Source organism: Colossoma macropomum, unplaced genomic scaffold, assembly GCF_904425465.1.
Source record: "Colossoma macropomum unplaced genomic scaffold, Colossoma_macropomum, whole genome shotgun sequence".
Taxonomy (NCBI): domain Eukaryota; kingdom Metazoa; phylum Chordata; class Actinopteri; order Characiformes; family Serrasalmidae; genus Colossoma; species Colossoma macropomum.
In genome coordinates this window covers 39,935,232-39,962,793 of record NW_023494792.1, presented here as the reverse complement: position 1 = coordinate 39,962,793, position 27,562 = coordinate 39,935,232, and the positions used below count along the sequence as shown (strand labels likewise).

Sequence of the window (27,562 nt, the reverse complement as noted above, 5' to 3'; positions counted from 1 at the left end):
AAAAAGATGCATCGATAATCGTTTTATAATCGCATCGCAGCCCTCTGAATCGTAAACGAACCGAATCGTGAGGTGCCTAGAGATTCCCACCCCTAATAGCAACACAACTATTTCTCATACAAGTCAAGATGCTTCTTAGTTTTGATACATGTCTTTTGGTCTAATGATGTTTTACGTAAGCAGTTTTAGGAGAATCACCATTAAGCCTCCTGACCCATAAAAGAGCAACATTTCAGCAAAAGTTTTTCTCTAGAAGAAAAGTTGGATTGGTCAGTCTCTAGGGGAAATTATCACCCTTCAGGCAAATGGGTTAAAATCTGATATGCTGAACTTTCACTACTCTAGCTAGGCCTGTGAGAACTTTTTGTCAAAATGCCTGATGTTTTACATGCCATGTATGTCCAGATGTATTCTCTCTTTGTGTGTGTGTGTGTGTGTGTGCGCGCACATGCATTTTTTCTTTGAAAGGGGAAAGCCAACTATGTACAAGTATTGACAGAGCATTATCTCAAGGAAATGTCAACCATGTCCAGTTCACTGTGTGTGTAAATGTGTGTGTGTGTGTATGTGTGTGCGCTTGTGTGATTTGAGATAATAACTGCTGCCACTGCGAGTTTGTTTATGTACTCCAGTGGTCTTAGGAATTTCTCATAATTTGAGGAAATACGCCCAAAGCCCAACTTCTCCCACCACCAATTTCAGCTCATTAGAAACAGTCCTCCCTGTCCACCAAAAGCCGAACAGCCAGACTGTGAGGTGCATCCAATCGAACACAGTCTTTCTTGTGGCCAAGAATGTCATGCAGATTTGCTCAAGGGTCCAGTAAAGGCATTTGAGATTCCAAATTTGGTCATTTTCCACTGCTATAACCAAAACATTTTGATGAGGTATCTTTAAACAGCTCTAAATCAGCCTGGCCTCTGCCAAGAACCACATTAAAAACACTGCCTGGACCTCTGCTTATTTATCATAAGGGCTGGATCCCAAGTGCCCTCGCTCTGTTCAGAATGGCTAAAGGGAGCACCTACACGAGAGGATTATGCATTGTTCTCAACATTCTGCTCGCGGTAAGATGTTAGCTGGGGCATCCTTGATGTGTCTTAATATACAAGGCAATTGTGGAGGTGTTTTTACTTCTTTTTATAGACTGCACATTTATTCCTGTTCACTTTCTACCCTTAGATCTTTGGGGTGATCTTGCTTCTTTTTGGTATAGTTGCAAACAGTGTTAAAGCTGCACCTTTGGAGGCAAGTAAAATACGTTTATTATACACTTGCCTTTTTGTCAGAGCGAATTTGTTACTGCTGTTATCTCACTCTTTATGTTTATTTTGTTCTGTAGCTGGATATTGTAATTTTAGATGTTGCCTTTGCTCTGAAACAGTCTTTCCTAATCTTTCTTTTGGACCAATCCAATGCAGTAAAAAGATTTTTACAGCACATGAAATGCTCAGTTTTTGTGCATACAAGTAATGCAGTTTCATATTTACCTCCCTGCAGAGTGTGTATATGTTTAATTGGATCAAACCTGTGTTCCTGCATAAATATTCCAGTGGGCCATAAGGTGTTGTTTTTGGTTTTTGATTTCAGGGATGGACTCAGGGTGTGTTCCTCAGTGTCGGATTCGGTTTGGCAACCATCCTGCTCTCTATCCTTGGAGTGTATGGAGCTTACAAAGAGCAAGTGCTGCCTCTGCTTTTGGTTAGACAGTTTTTTCCATTTACTTTTTTTTAAGTCACATAGAATATAGCATGCACACCTTAATAACAGTGTTTCTGAAAATCTTCAGTTCTGTTTTTTTACAGAACATTATCTCACCTTATATTACACTATGCTGCTCTAAATGCATAGCTATACAGAAACAGCATTCAGATTTTTGCAAAGATTTTTTTATTCACAAAGATTTTTTATGCACAAAATTTGTGCAAAGCATTAGAAACATTCTTAAAAGTAAAGGTACTTACTTTTACAGTTATTTGCTTGATGCCATAGAAGAACCCATTTTGGTTCCCTAAAAGAACTTTCAGTGGATGAATTTTGAGAACCATTTTTGTAACTAAGATGTGAGTGAGAAGAACCTTACTAAAGTTCTAAGAAAATCCACATAATGTAAACATCCTAGGAAGAACTCTTAAATTAGTGTGGAATATTTATGTTCTGTGAAGATTCTTAAATTTTTAAATGTTGAACAACTGATGATTTGTGATTGACATTACTATGGTATGATTGCAAACAGTGCTTTTTTTCCAAATATTACTTCTATTTGTCATGAAATTTCACTAGTGAAAGTATTTTAGCTTGTTCAAGTAAAAGTTAAAGTATTTTATGTTATATAAAAGTAAACAAAATAAAAATAAGCCATATTCATTATGTTATTATATAGAAACTCATGGGTTGGTTTCCTCATCAGGGATTGAGCCTAGACTGGACTATATATATTTTTTTACTTCCTTATGTATTCCTTTCCATGCTGTGTAGTCGTGAACTATGCTTAATTCCCTGTCAGTCACTGTAGTTGTTAGAGCAAGTGCCCTATGAAATCTCCCCATCATGTGACTTCAGTTTTGGAAAGCGGTCAACTACACACATGCTTAGATGTGCCTTCCTCCTCTGTATGAGGCAGAATACATGTAGTGGGTTGTGTTTTCTAATCTAGTCCTCAGGGATCCTGAGACAGTCTGCATTTTTTGCCCGATCCCAGTCCCCAGCACAACTATACCAGCTATATAGCATTCTTCATTGCTTGGGACATTTGTGCTGGGACCTGGGATAAAAGAAAGATTTGGATCATCTGCAAACCCTGGTAACAGTGACTGATCTGTTTCTCACTGTTTCTCACTCTGATAGGCCTCTAACACTAGTCATCAGTTATCATTGCTTAATCTAAATACTTCTGTCCAGTGACAGGCTGTTTTTTTCCTTTTTCTTTATTTTAATATTTTATATTAAAGGCAAAATCTTATTCTCTGTTTATACTACTCTTGTTATTGCTTTGCTATTTGGTGTCCACCAGAGAAGGATGGGTTCCCCTTTTTCCCAAGCTCATGGGGGGGCTTGGACCCAGATTTGACATCACCTGTTGTAAAAAGCACTAATAAATAAACTTTGACTTAACTTGACCCTAAAGGACTATACTGGGAAACACTGGTCTGCATATACATGCAAACTTGTAAACTCCACACACATCAGCTTGTTAATATTATATTATCTTAAATAGAAGCAAAAGCAGCAATAATTCACTAAAGCCAGTAAAGTTGATGAAAGACTTACAAAGACTACATTAGATGAGAAAGACTGTGATGAAAAAAGTATGTTCACTGGGGACCCACTGCTAGTTCTCATTTATCTCTAAAACAGGTTTTAATCAAGGGCTTTAGAATAGTATTTTACAATTCCATACCTGTATTCCATTATTCATGTTGTACCTGCATGTGAGTCATGTAATTCAAATTTGCAGAATTTTCCTCTTACCCCAAATGTAGGTAATAAGCTTGGCATTCAAAACTTTTCATGTTGAAGTAGAGCTATGAGGCTAATGATGGTAACATGTAATCTTCATCTGTTAGTATTGTGCCAAATGCATGCTTAAATCATTTCACACTTGCCTCAAACTGTATAAATTTGTAAAGTAATCTCAAGTAGACTTGCTTATGTGGCTTGCTTATATGAGACTGTATGAGAGCATTATCTATAAAAAGACCAACTGAATAATGAGTGAAAATAGATGGCTTATTTGGAGTGAAAACCTGCAGTCACACAACCTTTTGATAAGTCAAGTCAAGTCAAAGTTTATTAAATATAGTGCTTTTTACAACAGGTGTTGTCACAAAGCAGCTTTACAGAAAAATCTGGGTCCAAGCCCCCATGAGCAAGCCAAAGGTGACCGTGGCAAGGAAAAACTCCCTAAGAGCAAGAGGAAGGAACCTTGAGAGGAACCCATCCTCCTCTGATAGCAAACAGCATTAGTATAAAATATTATAATACAAAACGGGGAAAACAGGCGGAGGTGGTTAATTAGATTAGTTTTAGTTTATGCAGCAGCTGCAGCATCATCAGGAGGGTCAGTTCATGAGGGTGAGGTTTGCATAGCTGTACAGCTTGAAGCTCAATGGTGGTCAAGCCGGTCCAGAAGGCTGGTGAGCAGTGGGCACCTGATCAAGGCAGAAGAAGCAACAGCATCACACCGCACAGGATGGGCAACTGTTCAACTCGGCAAAGAAAAGGAAAACACACAGAGAGTTAGTTCTGTAAAGGGTGACTGATCACAGATTACAGTATTAACAGAGTGCAGACTCTGGCAGGTCTAGTTATTACAGCCTAACTAAAAGGGAGAAACCAGAAAGGTAACAGAGACATGAGGGCTCCCTGAGATGTCAGTGCCCCTCCGCTCCACTGCCAGCAAACTTGAGTGAACGCGTGAGAGCAGCAGGACAACACTCCCAGTTTACCATAATACTCTATGTCCATGAACCCCCAGATCTGCACCTTTTATCTAACAGGGAAAACTAATTACCAAAGGCTTGACTAAACAAGTACGTTTGTAGCCTAGACTTAAAGAGTCCCGAACACTGACTGGAAGATTATTCCAAAGTTGGGGGGCTCTCCCCCGATGTAACTTTATTAATTCTAGGTACTAATAGTAAGGCAGCACCTTGTGATCTAAGTAGGCGTGATGGTTCATAGTATGAGAGAAGTTCACTCAGGTACTGAGGGGCGAGCCCGTTTACAGCTTTATATGTCAGTCAAAGAATTTTGTAATCGATGTGAAATTTAACTGGCAACTAGGGTAGGTTTGATAAAACTGGGCTAATATGGTCAAACTTTCTGGCTCTTGTGAGCACTCTGGCTGCAGCTTTCTGGACCAGCTGAAGCTTGTTAAGGCTTTTGCTGGAACATCCAGACAGCAGGGCATTACAGTAATCTAGATCTGAACCGGGAATGAGCTATTCCTGTTACCCCTACAAGGTTTTCTGGTCTATCTATTTATATATATATATATATATATATATATATATATATATATATATATATATATATATATATGGTCTGTTGTGTCAAATGCCGCGCTAAGATCAAGGAGGACTAGCAAAGACACATTTCCTTGGTCAGAGAATAATACAAGATTCTTTACAGTATATGATTCCTATGCAAATAGGAACTTAATTGTTTTGCCACAACTTTTTCCAAGATCTTTGATATAAAGGGGAGATTCGAGATAGATCTATAATTTGATAGTTCGCAGGGATCAAGGTTAGCTTTCTTAATCAGAGGTCTAATTACTGCTATATTAAGAGTTTTTGGGATATAACCAAGGCTAAGAGAGGATTTTGTGAATAAGAATGGACACCCTTGTCATACAGTGCCAGAAGCCACATAAGCAATTTTATTGAGGTTCTGATTTAAGTGTGTGATGATGCAGGCATGCAGTTTATATAATATTAATTGGCAGTACACTTTTATTTCCTGTTAGTCTCCTTAGTCTTGCAGCTCTGGGGCAAAACTAAAGATTTTAGACACCAAACATGTCTTGGCTATCAACAACATTTGAGGTAAGGGGGGAAGTACAGTTTATTCCTAGCTTATTATTTGGCTCAGGTTTGTAAGGAGCTGCAACAGAATAAAAATGTGTACTAAATGAGGTAGCCTATTGGATGTTTGCAAAAGTAATACAGCACGTGTTTCCAGAAAAATGTGATTTTTCTCAATTATGCATTTAACATCTTTAAGCTACATTCAATACACAATATGCCATTATTATAGGTTGTCCTAAGTATATAATAATAATAATAATAATAATAATAATAATAATGATAATAATAATAACTTAGCAGACTAACAAGTGCATTCTAATAAATATCAGTCAAGACTAGTGATCCAAAAGCATTCCTTTCCATTAACACGGGCAGTGTTTTAACCAAAACAACACATACTGAAAGCTCATTTTGTGTTTTGTATGTTTGCTTTTTCTCCACAGTACAGTGTTTTCATGGCTATTGAGTTCACTGTCCTCATGGTCTTGGCAATCATAGCAACTCTTGCTCAGCCACAGGTTTGGGCCTACCTTCTTAAATTATGTCATCAGTGTTTAAAGCCCATTGCTGCTTTTCAGCATGAGCAATCAGGTTTTCTTTCAATGGAAATGTTGATTGGACATTTCTGTTGTTGTTTAATCAGTTGAAGAGGGAGATTGAACAGAGCTTTGGCAGAATGGCCTCACTTTATAACACAGATGCAGTGTTCCAGAGAGAGATTAACAAACTACAACAGAAGGTACATATAATTACTACTAAGGATACTACAATTTCAAGTAGTGGTGTGTATGTTTTTTATGTGCTTAAAAAATATGACAGGTATAGCTGCACATTAGTCTCTTACCTCTGTCTTTATTTTTGTTAACAGGCTCAGTGCTGTGGTTTAGATGATTACACTGACTGGAAAGATGAGATACCACATTCATGTTTTTGTCCTCCAGACTACCCAGGAAGAGAGGACAAATGTGTCAGTGTTCCAAAGTTCCACAACAATGAGGTATGTTTTCACATAAAATTTAACAGTGGTGTTTTATGTATTTCTTTGCACATATTTCAGTATATAATTTCATGCCATTATAATTTTTGTTGGCTTACACAATGAAAATCCTTTTCATTTATTTATTTTTTGGAATAATCGACTAAAGTAATGTTTTTTTTTTCAGATAGAGCTAACTTTAAATAATGTATATCTGAATTAAAAAAAAAATCCCATCTCCAATTATAAATTGTTTTTGTTTACAGCACTATTGCTTTTTTTTCAGTTGAAATTGTTGCTAAATTACAAAATTAAAAAAATGGCAATACAAAAAAACATACAGTTAAAAAGGGAAGCTTGTAATTTATATTAAATAAAAATTTGTTTACTTAATTTCCAAAAAGATAAAATAATTTTAAAAATAATGTTATATTACCTTATTTCATTTATCACTTAGTGCCTATTATTTATTTGTCTTATATAAATAATACATTTTCTCAATTTTAGCAGACACAATCATTTACCTATTTAAAAAAAAATAATAAAAAATTAAAAAAACATTACTATGTTTATGACTGGCATGAAAAACAGGCATGTTTTTTGTATATTTTACAGATTTTAAGTTTTAATGCACCTAGCTGCCTGAAAGCATCCAAAAACTGATTTTTATCCTTCCTGGGATGACTGGGCAGTGTTAGTCTGGAGTCCATTTACAGTTGTATGCAAAAGTTTGAACACCCTCAGTCAACAGTTTATCAACAGTTGATCAACATCAAAGGTTTAAAGGTATACTTTGGCAATAAATTAAATTTTCTGCTTACTCTAAATGCAGTCAGTCTGCTAAGACATGTTTTGTGCCAAACTTTGAAGCTTTAGTTTTCCACTGGAGATGCTTGGCTAACAGTGCTAACAAACACTGGGTGTCCATAGTCCTAACTATGTCATAAATTGTAAATACATGCTGAAACTTCTCTCAAACCTAAAAAAAAGTCTTTGTTCATCTGGAGTGATACTGTATTCTGAACCACATGTCTGCTTTCCAACCTGAATTAAGACCTGGATGCAAATTGATTGGATTGAGAGAAGTTTTAATTCATGTATTTATGGAAACGTTTAGGGTGTCTGTTGATTTACAGCATTTGTTAGTGACGCTAGTCTAGCATCCAGTTAAAACGTAAAATTTGGATGTCTTGGTTGATCGACTGCATTTGGAGTAAGTGTAAAATCATGTCAATTTTATTTTTTGCAAACTGTTCCTTTAAGTGCATACCAGAGCTTAATCCCTGCAAAAAGAAATATTTTATTTTTTAACTCATTAGTATACTTTTTACAGGCAATATCACCAAGAGATCTTTTCTCAAAATTTCTTATAAAGTACAATTTGAACAAATAAATTCAAATATCAGATATTTTAATACATGGACCTAAGGAACTTGATAAAATGTGGTGAAGCAAGCTTTTAAATTTTGGTAAATGTTTAAAATAATGTCATTCAGTCCTTAAAACAGTTATTATTATAGGGATTTTACTATCTTTGTCCTAACCATTGAGCTATCAGCTAGTCTGTTACAGTGTGTGTAACTGTTTTCTTTATGCAGTGGATCAGAAATGCTCACAGTGAACCAGCAACACCTAAGGATACAGAATACTATGTTTACAAGATGGTAAGAGATTAAAGGTGCTTTTCCTAGTCTTCCCACTAAGGCCTGACTATAAATTATATATTGAGGTTCTATAGATCTTACAGGATTAGCAAAAACTCAGACCAAAAAGTTGCATTTATGTTATAATGAATGAATACCACTGACGTGAGAAACATTACTGATGATTTGAAATAGTTTAAGGTATTTGATAGTTTCATATGATTGTCAGTGTCAGTAATGCACTGTTGGACTATTGAAGTCTGACAACTATTACAGTCTGTTTAATTTTTTGCCATACACAATACAATGCAAAATTCAGAGACTGCCCTTCATTTATTCAAGTTTCATTTTTCAGAAGATGTTTCTGAGAAGTTTTGATGAACTACATAAATTGTGTGAGGAGGTTGCACTTGTCAAAAGAAAAAACAGGAGTTAAGTCAGGACCACTTTGTCAAAGCAAATATTTTATTCCCATTTGCAGTGTTATATTTAGCAGTACGGTTTTGTTCTGGGACCTCCCTGCCCTTCTGTGAGCAGCAGAAAGACCCTCATATAGGGTACAGAACACAGCAGACATCAATGACAAAAAAAATATGACATAAAGACAGACACAGCATAAAGGAGTTGGATGTGGAGGCGGGTTGCAAAGTGGCTTCTAGAGGAAGCAGCGAGAACAGGCAGGCTAAAGCAGCTTAAATAAGTGCCCCGATGAACTTGCTGATTGAGATCAGGTGATGGTAGCTGCTGATTTGGGATTGTGGCCTAAGCTTGACTTGTGTGGTCTAAGCCCAGCAGTTGTGTTGAATCTAGCACCACATGAATGAATGAAGGGTGGATCAGCCAAGATGGCGAGCTGGCGAAATATTGTAAAATTCAAACTTTGGTTATTCAAACCTAGTATATGAGCAGCTCGAACAGTGAAATTACCCAGTACTGATGACCATGTGAGGCGCCTTACAAATTATTAATAAAAGAGGAGCGTCCTTGTTAATGATATTAACAGTTGCCTCATTGTCATTAAAAAGCAATTGTTTCCTAGACCAATGTTTACCCCACAGAAAACAAGCTATAGCAGTTAAAAATGTTAGCTGGTAAAGAAGCCAGTTCTTTTGGCCAAACATCAGCAAACCACTGATTATAGAAAAAACCCTAAGACCAATGGAAGGGGCTGCATCTGTACATCATCTAATAGCCACTTAGGTTTCTAAGGTGGAGGGGAGAAACAGTACCAGCAAGAGGTAAGAATGGAACCCTACTGGAGACTGGAACTGCAGCTCCCGGCGGTCTTGGTAGGATTATGATGTCATTGATGCCTGCTGGGGTAATGTAGTGATAAAGACGCCAACTTTGCGGTTGAGGCAGAAGGCAAGCTGGCTGGGGCCGGATAGGATTCTGGAGTTTGGAATCTGCAGTCTACAATGGCAAGCGATGACTGACAGATGGACTGACAAAATGTCACCCCCCTGTCCATGCTGCTGGCCGCTTGGGCTAGGCCTTGAGCCCTCATGGATGGTGAAGCAGCAGCTGAAGCTGGGGCTACAGCGGAGTTGTGAGCACTATGTTTCTTTTTCTCATTTACTTTCTTGGGGACAGTGGAGTCAGAAGGATCAGATGAGAGCCCTGGCAAATGGAAACTGCATTCTCTTCACCATTCGGTTCTTCCACTTCAGAAGCTTGCTGCTGCCATGGATCCCTATCGTGGGTGGGAATCGACAAGGCAAGCAGCAGGGCAAGTTGGAAGTGTGTACATGGACAGCCTGGTTCTCATAAGGGAAGGATGCAAAGTGGCTTGCAGAGGAAACAGCAATAATGGGCAGGCTAAGCTAGGCTTAAATAAACACTGTGACAAATTTAGTCAATTCCTTATGTGGCAGGCGATCAGCTGAGGCATCAGCTGATTGTGATCAGCTGATAACAGCTGGTGATTTGAGATGGTGGCCTGAGCTTGACTTCTTGGCCTGCTTGAACTAACGCTTTGCTCATTTTCCAAGTTTTTTCAAAGATACAGAGAAAAGGTGACCATCCGTGACCATCATGCAAGATCTCTTAGCCCACCAAAACTGTTGCCATCAGTACTTAAACAGTACTGCCATCAGTACTTAAAAAGCAACATTATGAAACAATTTACCTTAAAATAACAGCTTACAAAAACATTTTGATGATACACTGACTTATAATAGGCAGAATGGGCACAGGCACGAGACCTCTTTTGAGAATGCATATTTTTGTATGGCACCATTTCACACACCAATGATTATGGGTCTTCAGCTAGCTATAAGTAGAAGCTAGCTCTGTATTCCTAGCATGGATATCATGGCAAAGGCCGCAAAGAGACCAAAGAAGACGTTGGAAGAAACGAGGAAGAGAAAAAAGAGAGCGTGACCAAGCAAAAGACCGAACAAGAGTACATCTCGCTTCTCGCTGGCTTTTACTGGTTGGCGAGAGTTAAAAGAGATGAAAGGGACCAAGACAGTCTCACTGCCAACAGGAAAACAATGAAAATCTGACCGCAGTGTGTTCATCTCTACCAATGCTATTTATGAAAGACTGCACCAAAGACTGTAAACTTATCTGTGTCATCCCTGTCTTACCAAGTTTTGTAGTTCTTTTAGATGGCAAAAGTCATCTAACCTCAGTCCTGTTTCAGGTTAGCATGCAAAGAAATAATTCAATATCAAGTCAAAACGTTTGGTCAGTCTTTGTCAATCTCATGCCTAATAGGCCCGGAAAATTTGCAACCTCCTGTAATAAAATCCTGGAAAATTACTCTACCTTTTAAGTCGATGTTTTGTCTCTTCTGATGTCGTCTTTGCAGAATTGCTCCCCTTCGCGTGCACACTTGTGATTTCTATTATTTACGCAGAGAAACTCCGGAAATTGCGAGTGTGAGCTATAGCATCCATATGCCTGCGTGACACGTGTACTGATTCTGCATGTTTCAGATCATCAACAAATGCATATGTACAGCTGTCCATAAGGGGGAGTTAACGTGTGATTTGTATTTATGACAGTGGTGTAAAAGTGCAATACATTCCGCAACTGCAGTGGGGCCCCAACATCATAAAGTACCAATTCTCGCATAATGCTGCTTAAAAGCTTTCATTTTTGAGAGAGAGGAGAAAATCAAGCTCCATACCTGCTTAATACCTGCAAAAATCCATAGGTGTTTCTTTCTATGCTTCCACTGTGAGAAGAGAACTCGCTATGGGTCTGAAAGGATGTGCAGCTGTCAAAAAGCTGAGAAAAAAATTACTGAGAAAAAATACAAAAGAAGAAAATTGTGTTTTCAGAACAAAGGACTGACCGTCAGAGCCCAGAATACTTGGATACTTGGTGAGAAGCAGAAAAGAAAATGCAACTTCTAAGACTAAACCTGGTGGAAAAATATTCATGCAAATTTCTTTGAATAACTGAAAGAAAGTCTTCTGAAAGGAACGGAAAAGAAATGCAAAGGGTACATTAAAAACTAAAAAATGTATTCACTTAATTAGGTTGGTTATTTTTTTTCCTGATGCTGAAAAATGAAGTACTTAACCCCTTACGGGCAACTATGTAGTTGACTTCTAGCCTTCATAACTTCAGAACAGTTTAAGCTACAGACATGATGCACATATCAGAACACTCAGCAGCCCTTACTAGCTAGCATAATGTTGAGCTGTGATGTCAGCATCAGTGAGTAATTTGGCTCCAAATCCTGATATTATTGCTCAGCTTTTAGCTTTCATATTTCAACAAAGTGTTAAAAAGGCCTCGCACTGCCATTATATCTCTGCTTTTAACCTTCATATTATAAACAAAGGGTTAGAAATAGCGAGATGATTTACACATCAAAACACTCAGCAGAGCCTGCCATCAATAGCCAGAGTGAGAAAACCCAGCTGTGACCAACACACCCCAAGAAATACATCATCAAACACAGATTCAGTCAGTAATCCAGTTCAGAAACCCACCATTCAAATCCTGCATTTATGTCCATTAAAATGCCTCACTGTATGATCTGGAACTTATCCTTGTGTCTTACCGACCCAGACTCTGGGTTTAGTGCTGATAATCAGAAACAGCTAAATACACCTAATTACGACACAAAATGCAGTCACACTTTTAAAAATGAGACTACACGCTAACCTTTTGCTCTGTGCATGCTCTCTGGGGGAGGGTTGAAAATACACAACAAAAGTCGGTGTTCCAATCCACTACAGTGAGTGGATTTAAAACTTTCTCTCAAAATTACACAAAACCGGCCATATACAGATAAATAACAACAAATATCATATACATTATCATAAAAATAATGTTTAGCCCTGTTGTTCAGTTTACATTGATTTTGAGTATTAAAATATCTGATATTAAATATGCAACTTAATTTGTAATTAAAAGTAAAGCCTGTCTTACTATGTATCAGAAATATAACACTCAGCATGAATCCTGGAGGACAGAAAATCATTAAAAACATGGCCACCTTATGCTAATTGTTAATTTTTACTCAATAATGACCAATAGAATGAATCACCATCACATTCTTGCACTTTCAGCTCACACACACTCCAGACTAACAATTTCTGAAAAGATATCTGAGGTGACACTAGGTGCAGGTGCTAGGTAAATGTTTGATCAGAAATTAGCCAAATTTATAAAGATATCCAGTTTCTTTTAGCATTTGCATGCCAAATAATGGCTTATCTGAGTAGCCTAGGGTCTCCTGAAAACAACCACAAATGGCATTTATGATTTTCTCATGCAAATACTTGTACTTGTAAATACTTATTATTGCATTTGTAATTGAGCCAAATACCAAACAATTACCCCAAATTACCCTAGGCTTCTAAGGGTTCATGGCCATTTTGGCTGGAAATTAAATGAATGGTAGCCTCTGACTATTTTAATGTGCTGTGTATCAACCAATATCATTAAATTTGCATTTTTATCTTATTAAAATCACTATCAGTACTGGTCACAAAATGTTCTTATTGGTCAGGCCATTATCATGCTTAAATAACAGAATCTGTCTTCCACAGAGCTGTGGGCCAATCTTAACGGAATATGCGAAGAACTGCTTACGGATCTTACTTGGAATACTTTTTACATTAGCAACTATTGAGGTGAGACAAAAGAAAATCTGGAACAGTATTGCCTGTGTGCTAACGAACCATAAAAGGAAGTAAATCATGATCAGCTTTCAATCTAGCACATTTGCACATTTGAGTTTTATGCTGTCACATTACAAGATTATTTGATAATGAATTCCTAGTATTATTCACATTTACTTCAAGCAAAGTGATGGGTACTAAATGACATGGAGATTTACAGTATACAGAAAAAGTGTAAAGTATACACTGCTCTTCAAAAGTTTAGGAACAACCTATAGCTTTTCAAAATGTTTTTAATGTGAGTGAGCATTATGTCTTTGATGCTTTTACACCATTTTAGCATTGCAAATTGGTTGTTGCAATTTACTAAGCAGACACAACAGTCCTTTAGGGCCTATGAAAAGATCAGAGGGGTGGTTGCTGCTCTCCTGCATGTTTTTCTTATTGCTTCTTAATGTACAGTAGTTTACTTCTCAATGTGCAAAATACTAGGAAGAGATTATTATAATGAAGCAGTTATTCTGATTTACCAAGACTTATAGTAAAAACTGGCCGTGTGCTATTTAATGCCTGTGAAAAGCTTGTCTGATTTTGTGCTCAGAGACAGAAAAGTTTTTTCAAACATATTCATATATTTGCAATGGATAAAGACACTTGTGTATGCCTGTAATTCATATCTCTTTATTCTTAATGTGATGAAATCTAAAACCAAAAACTTTTAGAAAAAAATTAAATTGTTCTTTTCTTAATATTTTGGGTGGATTTTACAACACTATCAAAGCGCAGATTTCGCCTAAGTAATTGATAGTTTTCTTTTCTGAATAATTATTAAAAGTAAATATGAAAACTCTTTCAACTCTTGACAAACCTTGACTTATTAAGCCAGAAGCTTGAGAAAATACATTATTTAGACCTAATGAGTCACAGTTTGAATGTGAAACAGAAGAATAAAAAGTCTTTTTTTCTACCTGGCAGACATACAAATTATTATGGCGTGAAATGCAATTCAAAATTTGCAAGCGAGGAACGACGTTTTCGCGCGAGGAAAATTACTTTCGCGCGCACAAAGATAACTACTAGCGCAGAGAAAAACACCCCCGTGGAAGAAGACGAGCTAGCACGCCAGGAAAAATAGCCTGACACTCAGATGATTGGGCACTACTGATTTCTGGAACAGTGTTGTGCTTGGCTGGCTGTCAATGGTCGTCAGAGCTTTTGCTGCATTTAAAAACCGGCAACAAGATTTTTATTCTAGAAGATGGCCTTCAGAATCCACAAGTACAGTGGCGTAAGCCAAAAAAAGGCCTGTAATTACTTCATTCTGTCTTTGTGAATGTTCAGTAATCATGATTAATCACTCTCAACCAGTCTGAAACCATGTCATATTATTTTAGGAACTCTTCTTCTTTCAGTTTAACGTGAGTTTGACCAGCCCAACTTGGTTTAACCCTTTATTTCATGGTTACTACATAGTCTCAGACAAGAAAGGTTTTATACAAAATATCATGGTCATTTTAAAGGCAAAGATAACGTTATATTTTTTTTTACGGAAAACCATTTCTAAGGTAATCGCTGTTAACTGAAGTGCTTATCATTACACACAACCATTTGCAGTGTTGTTCATTTTGAGTAAGATTTATGGTTACAGATGGAGGTTAGGCTATTCATGTCACTCCTGAAAAAAATAGGGTAACATAGTTTATTATAGTTTATCTAGATTTTCCATTAGGCCTGGGAGAAACATGGTAGTTACATAAACACTGCTGTTGACTGGACCACCCCCATCTACACGAAGTGTCAGTAGACTGACCGTAATTAATGCCTCTTTTAGTAAATCTATCCCCAAGTAGGTGTATTTAGAAAAAAACAATATCAAACATTTTATAATATTTATGACAATACTAGCTTGGAAATAATGTCAAAGCCCATTAATTTTATCCTGCTTGTTGTGATGCCAGCCCTCATCAGCACTCAAGCCTTTTAGGTGTTTAAACCACCTTTGGGTCCAAAGATTTTTTACATGTATTTTTAGTAATAATGTAAAAAGAAAACTGTCAAATCATTATTAAGACATTATACAAAGACATTTTACTTCCATATCAATGAAGCTGAGAGTTGAAGCAAAATGTACCCAAAGTATTAGCAAATGCCTGTGTTATGGCAACAAAACCTTTCCTTAATTGAAAAGTATCAGTGAAAATGAAACATTTCAATGAAGAGTTAAAGTTCCCAAAATACTGACAAATGGAACTGAAACTGAAATTAAGCCAGGCTCTCTGGTTATTGAACAGTTGTTTACCATTCATTTGAGGTCTAATGGGTAATGGCTACAAGAAGAATTATACCTTTTCTGTACTAATCATGTTGTCCTCAAATTGGAGAAGTGCCAATGTACCTTTTCCTAATTTTTAATAATTTATAATTGAACAGGTTGCTGGCGTAATAGCAGTCTTGTTGCTGTGGTATAAAATCCATACACGATGCCCAGGCACAGACTTCTCACGGGATAACGACAGCAGGACGAAGTACGAGCTCCAGCCGGACAAAATGCCCTGATTGCATCTAATCCAACCAGATAACTTCTTTCCCAAACATGAGTAAACTGTATAACCTCAAGAGTAACAAGATTATCTGTCTTTTTGGATGCTTACATATCAGATGGCACTAACCTGCCCCACTGCAGGCTAATTTAAAGATGACCAGATATGGATGTGGCTTTCATTAGTAGTGTTTGGGAAAATGCACAATTTTATGGAAAAACCTGGTTTGTATGTGCAATCTGATAAACATATTCAGACTTGGAACAAGTGTGGCAGTGAGAATTTATTCCACAAATAGTGTCACTTGGGTTTTCCATCATATCTGGTGATGCAATATATAGCATGAGAAATGGAAATGGGGAAAAAATATACACCTACAGTGGGCAGGATTTAAACTTCTAAATTCTTCTAAGGAACCTTTGGATGACATTTGTTATTGTATGAGTACATGGCATGTAGCATTTAAAATAGTCTATAATAATCTGGGCAAAAAAGGGACCCAATTATTGTATTTATTTAACCTCTGGTATAAAGCCACATAGTCAGTGCTAAGGCAGCTTGGCCTATCTTTATCTGCATTATCTGCATTTATAAACTGATGTCATGTAAGCTATTTTTATAATCTTTACACCAGAATGAAAGTGGACATATAAGCATATGTTTATTTCATTTATTTACATTCAATGTAAAAAAAATGTTTGTAGACACCTGCCAATCCAATGTTTCTTCTGAAATCAATGGTATGAATACAAAGTTTGACCCTGCCTTGCTGCATATTATATTATTATATTAATTATATTATTATATTAATATAATATGCATATTATATATGCTAATATTTAATTGAACTCAGCCACAGCGCTCAAATGCAGGGAACTTTGGTCTCTGCTTGGCATTGGCCATGGTGATAGTAACCAGACACTAAAGTGTTTAATTCTACCTCAAATAATGTTATTACATGAAATGGTTACAAATACATTGTCTAATGTCTGAGATACTGTTTTATGATAATTTTGATTTATGAAAATGTTTGGACTTAAACATATTTTTTCAAAACAATCAATGGCAGAGAGGTCCATGCAGAGTGTTGTAAGGCAAAATAACATCCATAAACAAATTTTTAGAGTTATGTCTTTTACCTTTATCTAAATTATATATAAAAACTCAAAGTGCGTTTTCGGTTCATTGGTCGTATAGCCTCTTTGTTGGCTATATTTGCATTGTGATCCCATCACCACCACACAAATCTGACTCAGTAAGTTTCTTCACAATGCACCATTTCACATCAGACCACTCTAAATTACTTTTTTAACATTTCAGTGATTGAGTTTTGAAGAACTGTAGACAATTGGTGAAGTTATGCTCTAATTCACTGATAAGCAGGGATAACACTAAAATATGAATTCACTCCAGGACCAGTTGGTTGCAGTTAGTTATGGATGTTGATTAATAAACTGATAACATTGAGGACTTTCTCATTTTAATGCAAATAAATCATGTAACCCAAAACAGTAAAAGTGTCACCTAAATTGTCTTTCACATTGCAATTTTAACATTACATATGTTCATATCTTGCAATAGTATAGCACTGAGTGTAGATACTGCTTATTGTTAGAATTAGGTTTGTCCATTTATATGACACTATAAATAAGCGTGAAACAAACTTGACCAAACTGTGTCTTCAAGGGGAGTAACTATACTGAAATTATTGAAAGCTGAAGAAGAAAATGAGGTTTAATCATAAATGTATTTCTTTATATGGTGTCAATTCTATGGGTAGGACTCTGCTTGAGAGAATACTCAGTTTCTAGCATCACTGAGGAAGTGAAGGAAACTTAAACTTTAAACTACATGTGAAACAAATTTCAATATAAATTATCCTACCTTAATAATTTAATAAGTTGTTGACAGTACTTGATGGCACCTGGAATCATGACGAATATATTAACAGCACTTTGGGTCAGTATAGAAGCAAGTGCTTAAAAGTAAAGTGAAATGTTGGCCATATGCTTTGGTTGATCTTGGATAAGGCTATAGCTATAGCTTCACTGTCAGATCAAAGTAATTTAATTATTTGATATCTGTGGTGATGTTCAACTTGTCATCTGTCCCTACATATTATGGAGTTAAATCAGTGTCACCAGAACCTGAATTTGTGATTCAAAACCTGAATTCGTTATTCTGAACCTGAACTTGTAACAGTGAAGCCGAATTCCTGATGCTTTTTCAGGTTGGGAATTTCAGGTTGTGAAGTTCAGGTGGTAAAATTGAGGTTGAGAAACATCTGGGGTACTCGGGAAGAGCAAACAAGCGTAGATGTAATCGAACTCACTCCTGGCAAATCACTAAACATCTCTGAGGTCACTGGGAGGGGCTTCTTTGTGAACAGTACATGCCGATGAAGGACCATGGCTGAAGAGCACGCCAGTGGAATGTTTCCAATTGTAAGTTGCTTATGCTTCCTTTGTTTTTATGTAAGTTCACACCAGATACTAGTATTTATTGCTTTATTGGTTGTTTGTGCAGATATAAGCCGATGCTTGATTTCTTTCTTACAACGCTGATTCTAGCTGCCTAACTCTACCTTACCATGTTACTCCTGGAGACTCAGAGCACTGCACATTTCGAATGTCATCTTCCCTATCAAACCTGATTAAAGTTATAATCTCATTAGCAGAATGCTTGATAAGGTGAATTAGGTGTGACAGATTGGACCTATAAAATATGCATTGCTGTGAGTCCACAAGGTGCAGGATTGTAAAACACTAACATCAGCTCTATACAGTGGTGTGGAAAAGTGTTTGCCCCTTCCTGATTTCTTATTCTTTTGTATGTTTGTCACACTTAAATGTTTCAGATCACCAAACAAATTTAAATATTAGACAAAGATAACACAAGTAAACACAAAATGCAGTTTATAAATGAAAATCTTTATTATTAAGGGAAAAAGAAATCCAAACCTACAGGGCCCTGTGTGAAAAAGTGATTGCCCCTAAACCTAATAACTGGTTGGGCCACCCTTAGCAGCAACAACTGCAATCAAGTGTTTGCGATAACTGGCAATGAGTCTTTTACAGCGCCGTGGAGGAATTTTGGCCCACTTATCTTTGCAGAATTGTTGTAATTCAGCCACATTGGAGGGTTTCCGAGCCTGAACCGCCTTTTTAAGGTCATGCCACAGCATCTCAATCAGATTCTGGTCTGGACTTTGACTAGGCCACTCCAAAGTCTTAATTTTGTTTTTCTTAAGCCATTCAGTGGTGGACTCACTGGTGTGTTTTGGATCATTGTCCTGCTGCAGAACCCAAGTGCACTTCAGCTTGAGATCATGAACAGATGGCCGGACATTCTCCTTCAGGATTTTTTGGTAGACAGCAGAATTCATGGTTCCATTTACCACAGCAAGTCTTCCAGGTCCTGAAGCAGCAAAACAGCCCCAGACCATCTCACTACCACCACCATAATTTACTGTTGGTATGATGTTCCTTTTCTGAAATGCTGTGTTACTTCTACGCCAGATGTAATGGGACATTCACCTTCCAAAAAGTTCAACTTTTGTCTCGTCAGTCCACAGAGTATTCTCCCAAAAGTCTTGGGGATCCCCAAGATGTTTTCTGGCAAAACTGAGACAAGACTTTATGTTCTTTTTGCTCAGTAGTGGTTTCGTCTTGGAACTCTGTCATGCAGGCCGTTTTTGCCCAGTCTCTTTCTTTTGGTGGAGTCATGAACACTGACCTTAACTGAGGCAAGTGAGGCCTGCAGTTCTTTGGATGTTGTTGTGGGGCCTTTTGTGACCTCTTGGATGAGTCGTCGCTGTACTTTTGGGGTCATTTTGGTCGGACGGCCACTCCTGGGAAGGCTGTAGATGTTTTCACCACTGTTCCACGAACAGTCAAGGGGTGTCTTCAGTCCGAGGGCCACCGCGTGCAGTGGATGAGAAAAAGAGCCTCAATGCATCATGTTGACACTGCTGGTATCAAGGTTGTCAAGTATGGCTTGTGTTATTCTCAGCAAGTACTCTGTTCCGGGACCGTTAGTGTCAATGTGTTGCAAGTACAACCACAATATTATCAGGTACGCATCCAACAATGTTGCATGTAGGCTACCAATATTATACTTGCAGTTCTGTGCTTACACAGTCTTTATTATCCATCATTCTTGTTTTCAGCTATGCTTGTGCTTGCATTTTAGAATCATTAGTACCCACATTTGTATACCCACCATTTTTTCCCAACCGTTTTGTATAAATGTAATTGTTTGGTCATTGAGTTTTATTTGTGATGTGTATGCTTGTTGTAGGGCTAAAGTGTTTGGTGACAATATGATAAATTTTCTGACCAATACTGTGATTGCAATTTTAATGCTATTATTTTCTACAAATTAAAGGGGAATTCAACTGATTCACACATCACATTTCAACGCTGTAGATGTTTAGATGTTAGTCTTTCAGAAAGTCTTCAGTCTGCTTTGGCATTCAAAAACCCTGGCTAAATTCCTGTTAGAGGTCTGCACTCATGCAGATTCCCGCGGGACCCAACACAACATCTTGCAGCGCTGGAGTAATTTTCAGTGACTGTGTTTACATGCACTCAATAATCCGATCATAATTGGATTTCTGCAGTCATTCAATTAGTCATGTAAACACCATATTGCCATATTGCGATATAGAAATCCGATTAAGAAATCTGCTCAGTAATCAGATTTCTCAATGCATGTTTACTCGTACAGATTTCTTTCAAATTTCTCAGTCTGTGTATGCCCGAGAATAAAAGGCCATACCAGAAATAAGCAAGCAGCGTTGCTGCGAGATGGCAGCAAAATACTTTTGGAGCAGTGCTGAAACCAAACATGAAATAAAGGATTTAATTATTCTTCATCTTTTAGATGATGTATGTTCATATTTTCAGGTAAAATGGCGCGATGTTTAAAAAAAAGCCGTGGCATGAGTTTAGAGTTTTATGTTACGTTTACAACGCGTCTTCTTCTGCGAGTTTATTGGCTGGTTGTAAAGCAGAAATCTGATTACTGCCTGACTCATATTAACCCGGAGTTTTCACATTATCTGATTACTCAAGTGCATGTAAATGCCTTGATGGATTACTGACAAAATGGGATTTTTTCTGCAGTTATCGCATTATTAAGTGCATGTAAATGCACTCAAGTGTTGCTCGCCAGAGCAGGCGGGAAAAAGCAACCTGTAAGCAGAAGCAGGCTGAAGCACGCATAAAGAGAAATCCCGCAAATGAATGTATAGCCTAAATAAAGTAGCTTGATCACTAAATCATAAACAATATAGAGGGAAAACAGTAAAACAATTAAAATGAAAAAAGTCTTTCTAAAGAGTTGCGAAGCAGCTGATCACGTCAACACGCTAATTCTTCCTCCCAGAGGAAACCTGCTCAGAACATTAAGAACAAACAGACATTAACGTCGCCCAGTAAACAAAGAGCTAAAAGTGATGGTAACAACAACAGTAACGGAGCCATCAGAACAGTATAGCTAAGAGCTAATAGATCAAACAAAGTAAACAAACAAGTCGGCGTTTACTAATAAACACAGCAGCATGGTTTAATTTCTGCTCGGTGTTTAGTGGGAATAAATGGCGTTTCATGAAGTTACTCGCAGCAAGCCTGATGACCATGACTGCTGTGTTATTTCAGCAGAGTATTTGTGAATAGACGGTGTCAGATATTGGATGTCAGTTCGCCTTGATGGGACTATGCAGGTGGGATTCGGGAAAAAAAAAACTTTGGTTGCAGGCGGGAGCGGAACTAAAAAAACAGTCGCTCGCAGACCTCTGGTTCTTATCACCACCACTTTGAACAATTCTGACTAGCTTTCTATAGGGCAGAACATTTCACACCAAATCACTCTGAATTACTTTGTTTAAATCTTAACCATTAAATTATAACAAAATTTTGTGAAAAAAGGTGCAATACCTTTTTTAAGTAAAGAGCCTAAAAATATTCAAACACTGCTGTCTTTTTCAGTATGTAGATTAGTATTTTGTTGCATAACCTTTCTCTTTGAGTTCCTAGCTTCTGCCATGGAGTGCATGACAACATACTTAGTCAGGGTTTTTGAATGCCAAAGCATGGCAGGTATTGAACATTTCCTGTCTCGTTCAATGTATCTGCAGTCTCTTACAGACATTTCTTTTTTGAGTTATAGCTGAAATTAGTTTTTTGAAAATGGTAAAGCCAATTTCCATAATACATTCACAAATGAAACAATAATTATAAATGTGATAGAGGTACCTCGAGCACTGTAAATACCTTCATCTCTTAGAGCAACAAGAATTTAGAAGTCAAAATTAGGGCCTACCTTCCTTGAGAAGCCATCAATACCACCAAATCTTACAATATTATATCTGTGAAGATACAAAGAAAGTGTTTACTAAGCCCAGACAACAAGCCTTGGCTGAACGATTAATTGTTTTAATATCAAAATGGCTGTCTTACAAAGTTTTAAGCAGGGAAAACTAAGCTGATAAAACAGAGCTCATGAACTGGCCACCTGGTACACTATGTTCAGTGTTATTGCAACAGTGATGTGAAACGCCCCGTTCTAGAGGTACTTGCGGAGTCAGACTTGCTCACAGAGATGGGAACCAGACGCAGTTTGAAGCCTCTAAAAGCTACATTACAGAAAGCTAAAACATAAAATGGTTACAAATACTTACAAATGATAGTTTTGAAACAGTAGATTGTAGATTTTGGCCTAAAACATAAATTCTTTAATCTGTTCATGGTGGAGATATACATGCAGGGTGTTATGAGGCAAAGTAGCACTCAAAAAGTTCTTTTTTACAGGTTTTCCTTTTATCAACATTACATATAAAAACTCCAAAGGTGTGTACTTAGCTGGCAGTTTTGGACATGGAAATGGCTATATTTGTGTTGTAGATGACTCTTGGTTCCTATCACCACCACTGTAAAGAAATCTGAGGCTGTATATTTTTCTATAACGAACCATTTCATACCAAACCCGAATCTGAAAGACTTTAACATCTACAGCATTGAATTCAGCAGAAAATGTGAAATCAGTGGAATTCCCCTTTAATTTATAGAAAATAATAGCATTAAAATTGCAATCACAATATTGGTCAGAAAAATCGCAATTGGATATCATCACCAAACCCTTTAGCCCCTACAACAAGCATACCCATCACAAATAAAACTCAATGACCAAACAATTACATTTATACAAAATGGTTGGGAAAAAATGGTGGGTATACAAATGTGGGTACAACTGATTCTAAAATGCAAGCACAAGTATAGCTGAAAACAAGAATGACCACGTAAGCACAGAACTGCAAGTATTATAGTGGTAGCCTACATGCAACATTGTTGGATGCCTCCCTGATAATATTGTGGTTGTACTTGCAACACATTGACACCAATGGTCCCGGAACAGAGTACTTGCTGAGAATAACACAAGTCACACTTGACAACCTTGATAAATTGGCAGCAGTGTCAGCATGATGCATTGAGGCTCTTTTTCTCATCCACTGCACGCGGTGGCCCTCGGACCGAAGACACCCCTTGACTGTTCGGTAGCCTGCTTGCGGAAGCCTTAACTTGATATTTCTCACTACCATGTCTAGATCATCATCAGAAAGAGCAGAGTGCATATCTGACATAGACATATTGTACTCACGCATTCTACGATGGACTGTGCTTTTTGAGACTCTGGGAATGTTGGCAACAGATGATGCCAATAGTCCAATCTCAAAAAGGTCATTCAAGTGTTCCAATGTAATGTTAAGGCTCAAATGTCCGTGGTGTCCCATCTTCCAAAAAACAGAAGAGGGAGAGTCTGTTGATGCGAGCAAAGTAGAAGGATCTGAGTATAGTCCATCCAGTGCCTCCTTCACTTCATATGGTAGCCGGCTGCACTTAGGAAGATTCTTTCTTGACTGATGACAACGCATGTAGTCAACATCTGGAGTATTACTTGAAAGAGCATGCTTAAGCCTTGTCCGGAGGCTTGATATGCAATCCTGCCTAAGAGCTTCCTGCAACATGAAACTCATTAAAACATAAAAAATATTGACACTAATTATGCTAACTGAACTACACATACCAATAAATGTGGGTACAAGCTACCTAGTAAACTGGCTACTCCTGTATAATCTACACATGCACACACATATAGAGCTGATGTCAAGCTAGTGTTTTACAATCCTGCTCCTTGTGGACTCACAGCAAGGCACATTTTAGGGGTCCGATCTGTCACACCTAATTCACCTTATCAAGCATTCTGCTAATGAGATTAAAACTTTAATCAACAGACACCAAAATGCATGGGCACATTCCCAAGCTGTAATCCACAGCCACACTGACCCGCACTCATCTATTTGTCGTTTTTTCATCCCTCGTTCCTCCCATAGAGTCCCATTTATTTTCTTTCGCAACAAAGCCCTAATCTGTCTTTTTTCTCAAAAGCCACAAAAGTACATGTACTCACTCAGATCAGGTCTCCAAGCTCTAATCCACTGCCTTACTGACCCACACTCCTCTATGAGTACTTTTTTCATCCCTCATTCCTCCTATGGAATTCCATAGTAACCGTGGCGCAACCATTCCGCGTTTCCTTTAGGAAATGCACTTTTCTAGTTATTATGGTTTAGCAAGGCACAACTACATTGTTATCCGATTTATATTATTCTCGTCTTTTATTATTATTATAGCCGTTTCTTTGCCGCGTAACTCGTCCCGCAGCTTTCGAGATATCGACACCGTTCCAACTCCAGATTGTCTGGCCTGATTGTGTGATGCATGCTTGTATACAGCTTTTTGATCGGATGCACAGATTCCATGTAGCAAGGGAATTTTGCAGAATTTTTCCCATAGAAAATGAATGGGGTGAATATTTGCATGCCAATCTAAGGTACTTCTGCTTGCCCGAACAACACCGTTTTTCATACACTATCTCAGGGCAGTCCCCCAAGTATGAATCCACTGTTGTTCTGACCCGCACTCATCCGTTTGTCGTTTTATCCAATCCTTCGTCTCTCCCATAGACTTACATTGAGCGAACTGTTGGCAGCATGCCAGACATGATGTCACAATGGGCCCTTAACTCACACACCCATCCATACTCACGCACGGAGCCCAATGTCTCACATGCTCACAGCCTAACAGAAATACATGTGCTCACTTAGGGCACAACCCTAAGCTCTAATCCATAGCCATACTGACCCGCACTACTCTATTTGTCGTTTTTTCATCCCTCCTTCTGCCCTTAGAGTCCCATTCATTTTCGCTACCACTCAAACTCTTACTTCTTTGCCCGACAGCCACCGGAATGCATGTACTCACTCAGGGCACATCCCCAAGCTGTAATCCATAGCCATACTGACACGCACTCCTCTGTTTCTGATTTTTTCATCCCTCGTTCCTCCCTTAGAATCCCATTTATTTTCGGCCAAACCATGGTTAGGGTTCATCCCTCATTCCTCCCATAGAATCCCATTCATTTTCTTTCACAACAAAGCCCCAATCTGTCTTTTTCTCAACAGCCACCAAAGTACATGAACTCTTTCAGATCAGGTCTCCAAGCTTTAATCCACATCCACACTGACCCACACTCCTCTGTGAGTACTTTTTTCATCTCTCATTCCTCCTATAGAATTCCATAGTAACTGCGGCGCAACCATTCCACGTCTCCTTTAGGAAATGCACTTTTCTAGTTATTATTATTATTCTTATTTTTCTGCCAGATTTCTGTCCCGTAGATAGTCCTGCAGCTTTCAAGATATCAACTCCGTTCCAACTCCAGATTGTCCGGCCTGATTGTGTGATGCGTGCTTGTGTACAGCTTTTTGATCGGATGCATGGATTCTGTGTAGCAAGGGAATTTTTGCAGAATTTTTTCCCATAGGGAATGAATGGGGTGAACATTTGCACGCCAATCTAAGGTACTTCTGCTTGCCCGATCGACACCGTTTTTCATACACTATCTCAGGGCAGGCCCCCAAGCATGAATCCACTTTTGTTCTGACCCGCACTCATCCGTTTGTCGTTTTATTCCATCATTTGTTTCTCTCATAGACTTACATTGAGCGGACTATTGGCAGCATGCCAGACATGATGTCACAATGGGTTGTTAACTCATACACCCATCCATACTCACGCACGGAGCCCAATGTCTCACATGCTCACAGCCTAATGCTCAGCAGTGTCAGCACACATAATGATTTTTTTAAGGTGGAACTGCTTTTAAGGTGGAATTGCACTTAGCTAGCACAAGAACTAATCCACTGCCATACTGACCCGCACTCCTCTTTGTGTCATTTTTTCATCCCTCATTCCTCTCTTTAAGTCCCATTCATTTTCGCCACCACTCAAACTCTATTTCTTCTTTACCCGACAGCCACCAAAATGCATGTACTCCTTCAAGGCACATCTCCAAGCTCTAATCCATAGCCATACTGACTATGGCTGTGTGGCTGTGGGTAAGAGCTTGGAGCGGTACCCTGAGTAAGTACTTGCATTTCGGTGAGTGTTGGACAAAGAAGTTCCTCTCATTGAGTCCCATTCATTTTCGCCACCACTCAAACTCTATCACTTCTTTGCCCGACAGCCACCGAAATGCATGTACTCATTCAGGGCACATCCCCAAGCGCTAATCCACAGCCATGCTGACCCGCACTACTCTATTTGTCGTTTCTTCATCCCTTGTTCCTCCCATATAGTCCCATTAATTTTCACCACCACTCAAAATCTATTATTTCTTTGCCCGACAGTCTCCAAAATACAAGTACTCATTTAGGGCAGGTCCCCAAGCTCTAATCCACAGCCGTCCTGACCCACACTCCTCTATTTGTCATTTTTTCATCCCTCGTTCCTCCCTTAGAATCCCATTTATTTTAGGCCAAACCATAGCCCTGTTTTTTCCATTGTGCAACAGATACCAAAATGCATGGGCACATTCCCAAGCTCTAATCCACAGCCGCCCTGACCCGCACTCATCTATTTGTCGATTTTTCATCCCTCGTTCCTCCCTTAGAATCCCATTTATTTTCGGCCAAACCATAGCCCTGTTTTTTCCATCGTGCAACAGACACCAAAATGCATGGGCACATTCCCAAGCTCTAATCCACAACCACACTGATCCACACTCATCTATTTGTCATTTTTCATCCCTCGTTTCTCCCATAGAGTCCCATTTATTTTCTTTCGCAACAAAGCCCTAATCAGTCTTTTTCTCAGCAGCAACCAAAGTACATGCATTCACTCAGATCAGGTCTCCAAGCTCTAATCCACCGCCTTATTGACTCACACTCCTCTATGAGTACTTTTTTCATCCCTCATTCTTCCTATAGAATTCCATAGTAACCGCGGCGCAACCATTCCGCATTTCCTTTAGGAAATGCACTTTTCTACTTTTTACAGCTTTTTGATCAGATGAACGCATTCCGTGTAGCAATGGAATTTTGCGGAATTTTTTCCCATAGGGCGGAATGTTGGCAACATGCCACACGTGATGTCACAATGGGCCTCTCTCTCATACACACATACAAACTCACGCACGGAGCACAATGTCTCACGTGCTCACAGCCTAATGCTCAGCAGTATCAGCACACATAATGATTTTTTTAAGGTGGAACTGCTTTTAATGTGGAATTGCACTGAGGCAGCACTGAATTTTAAGGTAGAACTTCTTTTAAGGTAGCACTGAGTTTACACTGACACTGAAATTAAGGTGGAACTGCATTTATGTTAGCACATAGCATTAAATTTAAGGTGGAACTGCTATCAACATATCACTAAATTTAAGG

The 27,562-nt window shown here is 38.3% G+C and overlaps 1 protein-coding gene across 3 annotated transcripts; it reads left to right on the top strand.

Moving 5' to 3' along the window:
* Positions 1 to 932: 932 nt before the first annotated feature.
* Positions 933 to 16,820, top strand: LOC118812303 (tetraspanin-6-like). 3 transcript variants are annotated; one of them, XM_036577177.1, is made up of 9 exons: positions 933 to 1,067; positions 1,183 to 1,248; positions 1,591 to 1,701; positions 5,975 to 6,049; positions 6,175 to 6,270; positions 6,400 to 6,528; positions 8,106 to 8,171; positions 13,166 to 13,249; positions 15,668 to 16,814. In XM_036577177.1, exons 1-9 carry the CDS (start codon positions 1,008 to 1,010, stop codon positions 15,791 to 15,793), a joined length of 813 nt encoding a protein of 270 aa, XP_036433070.1. In that variant the 5' UTR covers positions 933 to 1,007; the 3' UTR covers positions 15,794 to 16,814. The 3 variants fall into 3 exon arrangements, with proteins under 3 accessions (XP_036433070.1, XP_036433071.1, XP_036433072.1); XM_036577178.1 differs by lacking the exon at positions 8,106 to 8,171 and having other exon boundaries at positions 15,668 to 16,815; XM_036577179.1 differs by lacking the exon at positions 1,183 to 1,248 and having other exon boundaries at positions 938 to 1,067; positions 15,668 to 16,820.
* Positions 16,821 to 27,562: the final 10,742 nt, after the last annotated feature.